General features: G+C 41.1%; 1 protein-coding gene across 1 annotated transcript in view; it reads right to left on the bottom strand.

The window, feature by feature from the left end:
- The window catches only part of LOC122799284 (cytosolic arginine sensor for mTORC1 subunit 1-like), a 467,271-nt gene that overhangs the window by 359,663 nt on the left and 95,108 nt on the right, over positions 1 to 12,500 (bottom strand). Inside the window, exon 3 of the mRNA XM_044068241.1 lies at positions 645 to 838. Within this exon, the coding sequence (XP_043924176.1) occupies positions 645 to 838 (194 nt within the window). The remainder of the gene's footprint in view (positions 1 to 644; positions 839 to 12,500) is intronic.

Below are 12,500 nucleotides of genomic sequence, written 5' to 3'. Positions count from 1 at the left end.
ATTTCATATGGATCCCAGTGGGCAGCCAGATAAATGATTTACAAGCTTTTTTACTCTCTTTCCTTTCTGCATGTTCATATACAGAAAGCTGCATATTACCACAGCACTCAGCAGTGTGCAATAAAAATATCACTTCTCAAAATTAAATTTTTCTCCTAGATGAATATGAAATACACAAGACAACCATCCATTGCTACTTCAAAAATGGAAATGCACCCAAAAGAAGGTATTGAAACTAAAACTGAAGCACAGAAATTCACGTCTATTTATCAAATGATGGATGAAATCACTTAAAGAACGTCCCTTACTAGCAAAAAATCAAACTAACAATATTAAATTCCTCTAAGAAAGAATATTAGCTTAAAAGTACATACCTGCTACAAGATTAAGTACTACGCAGAATTGTCAGAGTTCAGGTTATCCATCAGTGATAACTACCAGAAATGGGGCACAAAGATACCACTGTTGTCTTTCAGTTGATCTGATACAGAGGCAAATAGCAGCTCAACTGGACTATCAAAATGGAAGATGGACAGTGTTTGTTTTCACAACACTGGGTCATTTAAATCTCTGGGTTCTCCTGCCACACTAACCATTGAAGTGTTTAGTGTTGTCTACAACACACACACATCAAGCATACTTACCATAATAAAATCTGTTTGATATGTTGACAAAAGGAATACAGAGACCCCATGCTCTGCTAGCGGTGCAATAACAGACTTTGCAATCTTTGTCACTCCCACTATCTGAGAACTGTTTGCAGAGATACCATGGAATACCACATTCAGTGCCAGCCAGATGGTGTCCACAACTTGCAGATATTCCGATGGTGGCAGTTCTAGAATGAAAAACGCATACACAAATATTAGTCTGCTACACTATCAAGGACACAAACGGTTAATCAAGAACACTAAAAATGGTCTAAATTAAGTACATTTGCCTTGACAGCGCCATGAGATACTGCAATGTTTTACTGTACTTTCCTTTACATTTTCTGCTTGGGTAATACGGACCACCTTTACATTTTCTGCTTGGGTAATACAGACCACCCTGATTTACTGTCTGAAGAAAAGCTTATCAATTAGATACAAAGTTAGGACCATCTGTAGGACAGACATTCAAGCTCACCAGTCCCTTGAGGATTAGTGCCCTTTCAAAGATCAGGGATAAAGCTCCTTGGCGTTAATCATTTTTTGAAACAGTTTTGAAGCAGAAAATTAATTTCCATGAATCATGACAGAGTACAACTTCTCATCTTGAGACTTTAGTTGAATCATGTGGAACAGAGATCACCTAATGAAAATAAATGTCAACTTTAAAATGGGATTAACTGCACATTCATGCCTTCTTTTTTTGTTTTTGCATATAGTTTGCCAATTGTCACCACCCAGTTATATAAAATATAATTCATTACCAACTCAGCTCTGGCAGCATTTGTAACATTTTTCTGCCACAAGAGGTAATTTAAAAAAAAAACAAAGGAAGCATCTTCCCATTATAATTTTCCAAATTGTCCTCAGATTTATAATCTTAATTCTAATGAGGCCAAAACTGCACAACATATTTACACTAAAACAGGATTGTGTCCTTTGATGATGCACCTTTATTGTAGCAAAAGTTGTTAAACTAAAAAAATATAAACTACCTAACAAAATAAAATAGTTAATAACTAGTTAGAACTACTGCAGTGGCAAGTCAAGACAAGACAAAGCTAAAAGCCATCAGCGTTTTACATGCATTTCACATGACACAACCGCCTCGGAACAACCTACAAGTAAACAGATGTCTGTTTTCCTGCATGCATTTCATGATGGACAGAAGCAGAACTGAAGCTTAATGTTTCTAGCCTTGCTTCATTTCTCTTAAAATAAGTAGTTTACTAGTTTTGCCATTTCCATACAAGGACAGTGAATCTGAACTTTTCTGATAATCAGACCAATATAACACGCCTTTGATGCTGTAATTTTCAGTTCTTCTGATGCACAAAGGCCTGAAAATGTCAGGTGGTGTATGCTGAAGGTGTCTTAAGGTGAATCTGAACTTTTCTGATAATCAGACAAATAAATACAAGACTGAATGGTACAATTAAAAGCAAAAAGTTGCTTCAACAAAGTACAAGTTTTAGGGTATGCACACTTATGCAACCATCTTATTGTAAGCTTTTTATTTTTTTTATATTTTTCCCCTAACAGATTCATTTTTCAATTGAATTGTACAGGTTATAGGTCACTTTAAAGTGGGAAAAGTTTTGAAATTATTTAGTGTGGTCTTTTTTTTTTTGCATCACAAAAACCTGGCATTTTAACAGGGGTCTGTACACTTTTTATATCCACTGTATGCATTTAAACATTTACAGTGGTAAATGTACACTTCTATTCCAGTAGGTTACAGTTCAAGCACTTTGCAAAAACCTTGAAGCAGTTTGATATACACATAACATACAGTTCTGATACAACTACACAAGCATCTTACACGAATCATGCCGATATTCAATATGACATAAGTTTACAAAATTTCAGATAGCTGGGCTGGCAGCATCTCCTTCTGTGACACTTTTTAGGGGGGAAGAAGACTTCAACTAGTTCAAGTAACCCCCGAGAAACATTGCTTGAGGGATAAGCCTATCTGGGAATACCTTACCCCATTTTCTGCCTTAAGAGCCCATCTGCGTTGGCACTGCTAAACCCCACTATGGTGCTGCACTGTCACATCATATGCCTGAAACTATAGGCTCAACCTTAGTAACTTGGCATTTTGCTGGCTGGCTCAATGTAGCCATGTTAAGGGATTGTGGTCTTTAACTACAGTGAATTTCCTTCTATACAGATAAGGCTGAAGTTTCTGCAGTGCCCACACTATGGCTAGACATTCCTTTTCTACAACTGCATAGCATTTTTCCCTGGGCTGCAGCCTACAGTGGAGACATACCACTGGGTGCTCTTCTCCCTCCGAGGAAATCTGGCTCGGTACAGCCCCCACCCCATGGTCTGAAGCATCCACCTGCACAACAAACCCTTCGCCGTTATCTGGACTGGCTAACTCAGGGGGGTCCTCTCAAAGCTCCTTTAAGCTTCTGGAATGCCTGCTCAAATGCTGAAGTCCACACTATCTTATCTAGCCTGTTTTTCCTAGTCAGGTCTGTGAGGGGAGCAGCTATGGTACTAGAATTGTTGACAAACTATGTAGTATCCTGCAGTCCCCAAGAATGCCCTCACCTGTTTTTGGTAACAGGGGCAAGCAATGCCTGAATGGCTTCCACTTTGGCAGGTTCTGGCCATGATCTTACCACGCCCCACTCTATGTCCCAGGTAGGAGACCTCTGCCATACCCACCTGACACTTACTGGGCTTAATGGGAAACCCTGCCCTCTGCAGTCTGCCCAGCACCTCCCTGACATGCTGGAGATGCTCTTGCCAGTAATGGCTGTAGATGGCAATCCCATCCAGGTAAGCAAGGGTAAAATCTCCTGCTAGGATATGATCTACCAGCCTCTGTAAAGTTGCTGGGGCATTTTTCATCCCAAATGGCATCTTTGTGAACTCATAAGCCAAAAGGAGTCACAAAGGCTGACCTCTCTCTAGCTCTGGGAGTCAAAGGCACCTGCCAGTAGCCCTTAGTAAGACCAATAGTGGTGAGATACTTAGCCCCACCCAGCTGCTCTAGGGCTTCATCTGTCCTAGGCATGGGGTAAGCATCAGACTGAGTGTGACTATATAAACTTCCTGTAGTCCACACAGAACCAGGTTGTGCCATTCTTTGGTACCAGCACCTCTGGGGAGCCCCAGGGACTGCTAGACTCCTGGATTACCCTAGTGTCAACATTTCCTGCATCTCCTCTCTCAGAGACTACAAGTCAGGGTATAGGAGGCCTGCTTAATAGGCCTTTGGGGTCTTGTATCCACATGGTGCTGCACCAGGTGGGTGCACCCTGTTTTTTTTTTTTTTTTTTTTTTAATTTATTTATTTTTATTTTATTTTACTTTATATCTGTTGACTGGGCTAGACTAACTGAATATAAGTCCATTTTCTGTAGAGGCCCGGGGAGAAAAGCTCCATTTACATAGTTATACAAGATGTGAATGCTAAAATGGATCCATGTAATACCAAAACAAAAACAAAAATCAGACACAAAATTGGAGAACAGCTCCAATACAAAAAAAAAAAAAAGGTAACAAGGATATAATGCATATACAGGGATAAAATTCAGACAATTGATTAGCCAATAGAACTTTTACATAAGAATTTTGCTACAAGATACCAAAGTGAGACAGGCAGGGATTACATAAAGGCTGTGTGCGTTAACAAGGTGTTAACAGAATGCCCTCAGAGAAGAGCATACCAGATATCACAGTAGTGGTTAGAAAATAGTGTGAAGTAGTATTTTAGAGAAACAAAAAGTATATGAGGTTTTATTTATAGAAAAATTAACATGCTTCCGAACTAAAGGAAGAGATATTGATAAAAAAGGGAATGGAAATAGATGAATGTAGTAGTCATGAAAGGTGGTAAGGCTAGAGGAGAGCTTATCAATCAGAATTAATACATGGGCATAGCCACTGGGATAAAAGGAAGGTTCTTACTTGTTCCTTGAAAAGAGGTGAAAATGTAAGGGATGTAAGTTCATTAGGAAGTTTGTTCCAGGTGGTTCCAACAAAGTTAGTGAACAGGCAGTCACCAGATTTATTGTTGGATTTAAGGGAGGCTACTAGTAACTTATTAGCGGATTGTAAGATTTTTATAAGGTTACAGAGTATAGGAATGTTTGTGGGATGATACAAGATCTTATGGGTGATTCTAAGTTGCTGATGAAGAAATTGGTTTTGTAATTCCAGCCATCCTAGCTGTTTAAGGTTTTGGCAGTGGTGGGGTTTTAAATGGGGAGCCAGTGGCAAATATAGCGATGTTATTATATGAGGTTGCTAGTTTATTTAGATTGCTTTTGGATAGGTTAGAATAAATGGGAGAGGCGTAGAGAAGGGTGGAGATAAGGTGTGTTTGGCCAATAGTAGTCCTAGCTGAAGAGTGCAAGAAAGGGTTTAAGCCTGTAAAGGAAACCAAGTTTTCTATTTACTGATTTAATGGTTAAGTTAATGTGTAAATCAAAATTAAGATTATGATCAATTATTACGTGGTGGTTGTGTCAGGTGCTATTATAGTACCACTGTTTGAAGTAATTGTAAAATTGATAGGGGAATACTTGTGTAGGAGTGAAGAATAATAATTTAGATTTAAAATAAATAAACATGGCTACATTCAGTTACTAAGGTTGAGCCTATGGTTTCAGTGAACATGTCCCCAAACTCCTGTAACACTGCTCAGATTTCTCGAACATGGGGAGGGGATAGCTGTTGGGACATTGCTACTCATTCCACTGAGGTGTCAGTCAGAGCCTCAATGAGAAGATCAGTTACCAAATCCCCTCAAGACTCCTCCTGCCATCCAGTATAAATATGCAGCACAAGGGCCTCCCTATCATGGTATGGTTTCATCATGTTAACATGGTACAGTTTGTGCCCCTGCCTTCTGCCTAGCAGCTCTACCATGTAGTTAACATCACTGACCTTATTTACCACTTTGAAGGGTCCCTCCCCAGGCTGCCTGCAGCTTGCTGCGTCGGACAGGAATGAGAACCATAACCTGCTGCCCCACTGCATAATCTCAAGTTCAAACATTCCTGTCATACCAGACCTTTTTCTGCTGCTGGGCTTCTGCCAGGTTCTCCTGGGCCTAGCTCATGAGTTCCCTGAGCCATGTCCTGAGATTTAAGACATATGCCACCAACAGACTCCTTGTGGGATTCACACTCACCCTCCCATTCATCGTTTATCAAATCTAGTGGTCCCCTCACCCTATACCCATACAGCAACTCAAAGGGCAAAAAAAGTGTGGATTCTTGGGGCATCTCTCTAAGCAAACAGATGGGGGAAATATTTGTCCCACTCCTTCTTAAACTGGTCTGCAAACTCCAGCAGCATGGTCTTCAGTGTAGAGTTTAATCTCTGCACAAGAGCATTAGTCTGGGGGTGGTCTTTAGGTGCTTCACCCCCACAGCACTCCCACAGACAAGCTAACAGGTCCAACATGAAATTGGGACCTCTGTCAGTCAGTACTTCTGGGAAACCTACCCTGCTGAAAATCTAGCAAAGCATTTGTCACCTTTTCTGCCTCAATGGAGGACAAGGCCATCACCTCGGGGTATCTAGCATAACCTACTACCACTGGGATATACTTTCCTGTGGAACATGGGGTACTGAGAGGCCCCACAATATTCACAGCGACCCTCTGAAACAGCTCCTCAAATCACAGACAAAGGCAGCAAAGGAGCTTTGACCTTGTCTCCTGCCTTGCCTACCTTTTGGCACTTCTCACAGGTCCTGAAGTACCCGGTTACATCCCTGGAAATCCCAAGCCAATAAAAGTTCTGCATGATACGTCTATTGGTATGCTTTATGCCCATATGACCTGCAAAGAGAATATCATGGGCTATGTCTAGAAATGCCAGATGGTATGCTTTGGGCACAACTGCTGTATACTTTCGCCCTCTAGCTCTCCCTCAGGCATACATTCTCAATACAGTAACCCTCTATCCCAGTACACAGATTCCCCTTTTCCTTGATAATCAGGTACCTCACTGGCTGCATCCCTCAGGCCTTGTAATGTAGGATGTGAGAGATGAGCCCGTCTCAACTCTCTCTGTAACCCTTCCACAGGGAGTCTGGTATCCTCATACAACGGTGCCTCTCTGTCAGCCTGAGTACTACTACTCACCTCTGCCCTTCAAGTCACTTTGTCCACATCAGTACCCCACCAGCACCTGTGGCTTGCCTTCAGTCTCACTGCTACAGGGTAGCTCCCTCCCTGAACTAGCCACCTCACCAGCCCTGGCTTAAAAAAAAGTGTGCCCTTTGCCTGGGTCCCCCCAGGCTACCAAACCCACATGCTTGTCTCCAAGCCTGACTGCATGTAGCTTCATGCACACAAGGTACTGCATTATCAAAATCACCCCCTATCAGGACATCTGCAGGGATAGCCTCAAACATCTACATGCTTGCATCCTTTTCCACCATCCCAGTCAAGGTGAACCCTAGCCAAAGGTATTTGGAATGGGGTCCTCCTAAAGCTCTGACTGGAGTAGACTGCCCAAGCAAGTAGGGCTCCCCTGTAACTATTGCAGGCTTCACAATGGTTAGGGTCTGTGTCTCTCTTAGTAGTGGCCCGTTTCACATCTACTAAGACAGGATATAACCTCTTGTTGCAGTTTGGTACCCTTGCTGTCTCCAGACAATTTACTGCTGGCATTGTCATTCCCACTTACTGGCTCTCCCACCTTTTGCTTCCTACTTTGCCTCTGTCGACATCTATATGCTACGTGGCCCCATTGGTTACATTCAAAACATTTAACCCTTGGTCCTGGCTGTGTACATGAACTAGTGGCTCCCCTGCTATTGGTGGACTCTGTTGGGGCAGTTTAGGCTGTTCCCTTAGAACCATGAGCAGCAATGGGTATTCCTTTCCTGTGCAGTGATGCCCTGCTTGCTAGTTATAGGTCTCCCTTTTCCCCCCCAACTCATCTGCGGTCCTGTATTCCGTATCTGCCAACCATATTCTCATGTCCTCAGGCAGAGTGCTAAGGCCTTGCTCCCTCACCAAAAAGTCTACCAGCTTTTCAGTAAAGTGGTGACCTGACACCCATTCCCCACCTAGGAAAATAATTGCTTAACTCAGCAATATATTCACACACTTTCATCTGCCTTGCATCTATGCTCATGAAACCTTTCTATAAGCTTCAAGTATTAACTTAAAACACTCTGCTTAAAATTACAACACTGTTAAAATTTGTTAAGCTGCATCAGACAATTTAGAAACAGCAGTAACAATTTTACCATGGAGTAAGGGGATCAGGAACTATACCCAGAGCCCTTGGGTCAACATTATACTGTTTATATACTCTTTCAAACATATGAATAAAACAAATCAAATTATCACCCTCTGTAAATTGTGGAAGAAATTTACTGACCTTTGTTGCTTCTGAGGTTTGGTTACTCCCTTCCTCATTAGCTCCATGAGGCTGGTGAAAAGTCAGCATCTCTTTTTCACAGTGCTTCTGCCTCTCATTTTCTTCAGCTTCCAGATGGCTCAGTCTCTCTGCTGATCAGATTTCCAGACATTTAGCCTCCAGTTCAAGTCCAACTCCAGACGGATTTTCAAGTCCTCTGTGGAAAGATTGAGCTGTCTATTTTTTTTTTGAGTTGTACACTCCCAAGGCCAGTCTGGTTGTCCTCCTGGATGCTGGTCTATGATGCAGCTGTGACTAAGGCTGCAATCTCTGCTTTAGTCAGAATGGTATGCCCAAGTCCTCTGGCTTGGCACATCTCAGCCAACAGGCTCCTTGTCAGCTTGCCATACTCCTCTGCTGACATCCTTGCCTGCTCTCCATGACTAACTAAGCTAACAAAAAATAAATACAACTATTGTGATATGAAACTCTGAATGTTCACAGTGTGGCTGCTTCAGGAGTGCAAACACCTTCCTTAGTGACCACTGTTTACAGGCTACAGTGTGGCTGCTTCAGGAGTGCAAACACCTTCCTTAGTGACCACTGTTTACAGGCTACAGGAATTCAATATCCACACCACTGAATCTTAATATGTGATGTGGTGATCCCACCACTGCCAACCAATAAATGTGAAGCCCCGCCACTAAGCCAGTAATCAAGGAGCCTCAATCCTCACCAGTGGGGGATGTACACTGGGAGGATGACAAGTACACACACAGTATTTCCAGACACAGCTCATTGCATCAAGTGAAGTTTCCCTTAAGAGCACACAGAGACTAGTCAAGTCAGTCTAGGGCTGGTTTCTCCCTCTTTCTCCAGATCTCCTTTAAGACTCCTCACTGGCACAGCTATAGAATTAAGATCTCAGCTGAGTGACCAAGCCAAGACCTCCAGCACCCTCTGTCCAGCCAGTGCTTTGTGTCCCTCCCCAAGTGGCTCACACACACACACACACACACACACACACACACACACACACACACACACACAAAAGGCTGGCACAGGTTTACTATCTATGCCCCCTTCTGCCCAGACTAAGGTAGTTTCCCCTGACACCAGTCACTCCTTTTAAGGGCCTTAACAAAGGGTGTCCAATCTTACTCTGTAATATTACTATTAATACAAATGGTAGTTTGACCAACAGCAAAGCTAATACGAGTGGCCCACAGTGTCACCAAATAAATATGCAAATACTCACAAAACTTGACCAACAGCAAGGCTAATACAAGTGGCCCACAGTGTCACCAAATAAATATGCAAATACTCACAGAACAAACATCTCTAAACAGATCAGCCACAATTAAAGGGTTTAAATATATTTAATAATACATAAAAGAACAAGAAAATACTCTGTATATAATTAATGTGACAGAGTTCAAAATCACAGAAAATATTTAAAACATTGCAGGACAGTCAAGAAAAACATCTAAATTGAGCTTTGTTATATTCCTGACTACATCTAAGATAATTATACTGTTCCCTAGACTTACTCAGAGCAAGGCAGAGGTTTGGTGAACGGATCTTCTAAGGCCTAAGACAAAATACAGAATGCTATATCTCACTCAGGAGACCTCTCAAATTAATTTCTCAAATATTAGTGCTGGGACAGCTAGCAGAATGACATCATTTCTTGTCATCTGACTATCCCACGTGAAACCCCCCACTGCTGGAACCTGGAATTATTTGGCATCTACCTGTGAAAATACACAGACCTCAGATATTTGACAAATGGAAGTCATAAAACAATAAAACACCTCCAAGACGGTACAGAAAACCTCTCAGCATAGACTGTGTCTCTTTGCTGCCATAAATTAACTTAATTCCAGCTATTTTTCTAAAATGTACTAGGCTGAGGTTAACCGCCTGTGTTGGAGTTTCCAATGTTAAAATGTATACATTTTAGTTACAATGGTGTATGTACACTTCGGTTCTATCCAGCAGGGCATGCTGTGGTTACATTTCAAGTACTTTGCAAAAACCTTCAAGCAGTCTAATATACATGACATATAGTTCTAATACAGTTGTCACACAAGCATCTTACATGAATAGTCACAAACATTAATTTCAGATAGCTGGGCTGGCATTATCTCCTTTTGTGACGGCACGCCTCACTGAAGTCAGTATTGGTTTAACTGATAAAATCTCAAACCCAAACCTGCAACTCTTGCACTGGTTTACATGCGCAGCATTTTATCCTCTGAGCTTTTAACATTGTTAGTGAATATTACTCAATCATTTCTATAAATGTATTACTACACCTGGGTGAAAACTCAATACTGCATTTCGCTACTTTGGTATTGCATTTTCTACATAGGCTTCCTCTGAAATGGGGTACTGCCAAATCAGAATGTCATGGTAAACAAAAGCAAATGGGGTACTGCCCAATCAGAATGTCATGGTAAACAAAAGCAAATAAAGTAAAGCAACATAAAATAAAAGACAACACAACATAGCATAAAACACAAACAAAACAGATCTGGTTCCTGTACAAAAGGAAAATTTCTAGCTGCTTTCTTAACCAGAGGCTCAGTACACGTCACCTTGTTAAAGTGGGCAGCTAATCACAGCAATCTTTCAACAAAGGTCTATATTAGAAGTCTGAATGCTTAAGTGATCGAACACCTGTCCTACAGGAAATGAAAAAAGCCTTCTATAAGGCATTCTGGTTGTCAAGTGGAAGACATTTTCTTCACTTGTACAAGAGATCTGGCATGGTAAATACTTAACTGCAACTTCTATATACTCCTACATGTTTGACACTGTTGCAGAGATTCTAATCTTTCAAAATGTATTGTCAGTGTCCAGTCCTTAAAGCACTCTACTTCCATAAGATTACAGACCTACAGTGAAGAGGTTTCTTTAAGATTTGTATTTAAATCGCTCATGGAAATCTAGTTCCTCTGATGGATTCACATTAAACATTTGAAAAAAAATTTCCTTTGATTTAATATAGCATATTCAGCAGAGAGATTTCTTTCCCAGAAGATGGTCAATCTGGTAGCAAACGTTAATTTCAGGCTGATGTACATTTGTGCCACATCAGGCATTATTATCTTACACTAAATTATCCAGCTTCGTTTCTTCTACCCTCAACTGTAGAAGGCAGAAGAGTAGAGTATTCACACAATGGCCTGCAAGACAATTATCTAGGATTAGAATCAAAGACATACAAAGTGAAATATGTTCTCCGCTTCTTTTGCAGCTAGAAAAGTGGTCACTCTTTAGGAAATTCAACAATTCCCAACAGGTGTTTGCAAAAGGTTTGCTGCAATTCAGTGGGTACCATGAGCAGCCATAAAAGATTTGCTGTGTTTTAGGGCAGCAACCTGCAGTCCACTTATATGTGAAGTACCATAAGTTGGATCTGCTGCACAGTCACTTCGACACAAAGATTGGTGTAGTCTTCCCAAATAGTATGACACTAAAGACAACAAAATGTTGTATTACAATTCTGAAATGTGCTCACAATAAAACTAGATCAATAAACTTCCCTCTTCTTCACTACTCTAAGATATTATCTAATGTTGGTCTGTTTTATGTAATCCATTCTGGTTGAACGCTGGAAAGAAAAATTCACTGCATGACATTGAGGGTCTACATTATTTCCTTAAAGAGGCAATCCATAGAATGCCTCTTCATCGACCCTTAAAACACAAACTGAAAACAGTGAACGTCCACATCAGCGATTTCTTTCCCTGGGAAAGAACTCGCCTGTCCATCCTAGTCAGTTTGCAGATTTCCCCGCTGTAGTGCGACCTTGGAGTTGTAATGTTTGTGATTATGTGTTGGTATTTGTAGGGCAAGTGATATCTTTCGCAGGGAAAGAATGTGGATGTTCAGCATTTTCAAAATTCGTGGTTTTAACTTCAATGAAGAGGTGTTTGATGGAACATCTCTTTGAGGAAATATAGACCCGATATTGAGCCCTATAAGGCCATCTCTGAGTCGCCAAAAAAGAAAGGGGGCCTACATCAGTTTTTTAGCAGATAACCTAGTTCCTTCTCACATTGTAAAAATGTGCTGGTTGACAAATACAACTTATAAAATGGGCAGTTTAGTGCATTAATATTGCTCTGTGGCCCAGGTCACGAGTGAAAGAGGCCCAAGGAAGAGTCCACTCGCCCAGTTAAAAAGGTAGTTTTGCCTTTTGCCAGTGAAGTCTCATCTGCAGAAATAGACAGTTGGTTGAGCAGAGTGAAAGAAAAGTCAGAACTTTATAGCATTACTTAACTTGTTTGACATAGCAGTATGCTGGATTAGCATTCTGCCTAGAAAAGGTCCTAATGACAAGTAAACCAAATGGTAAGGCTTAAGAATTTTGTATTATATAAACTGATCTGCACTCATTCTTAGAATGTCAGCTGCACATACTAGCCAAGCACATCACTATAAAAACAACAACAGTGTTTTCCTTTGACTAGCATCATCTTAGTTTAAGAATATA

This window comes from Protopterus annectens, chromosome 4.part0 (genome assembly GCF_019279795.1).
Source record: "Protopterus annectens isolate FY-2018-M chromosome 4.part0, PAN1.0, whole genome shotgun sequence".
In the NCBI taxonomy this organism is placed as follows: Eukaryota; Metazoa; Chordata; order Ceratodontiformes; family Protopteridae; genus Protopterus; species Protopterus annectens.
This window is presented reverse-complemented; position numbering and strand designations above follow the sequence as displayed.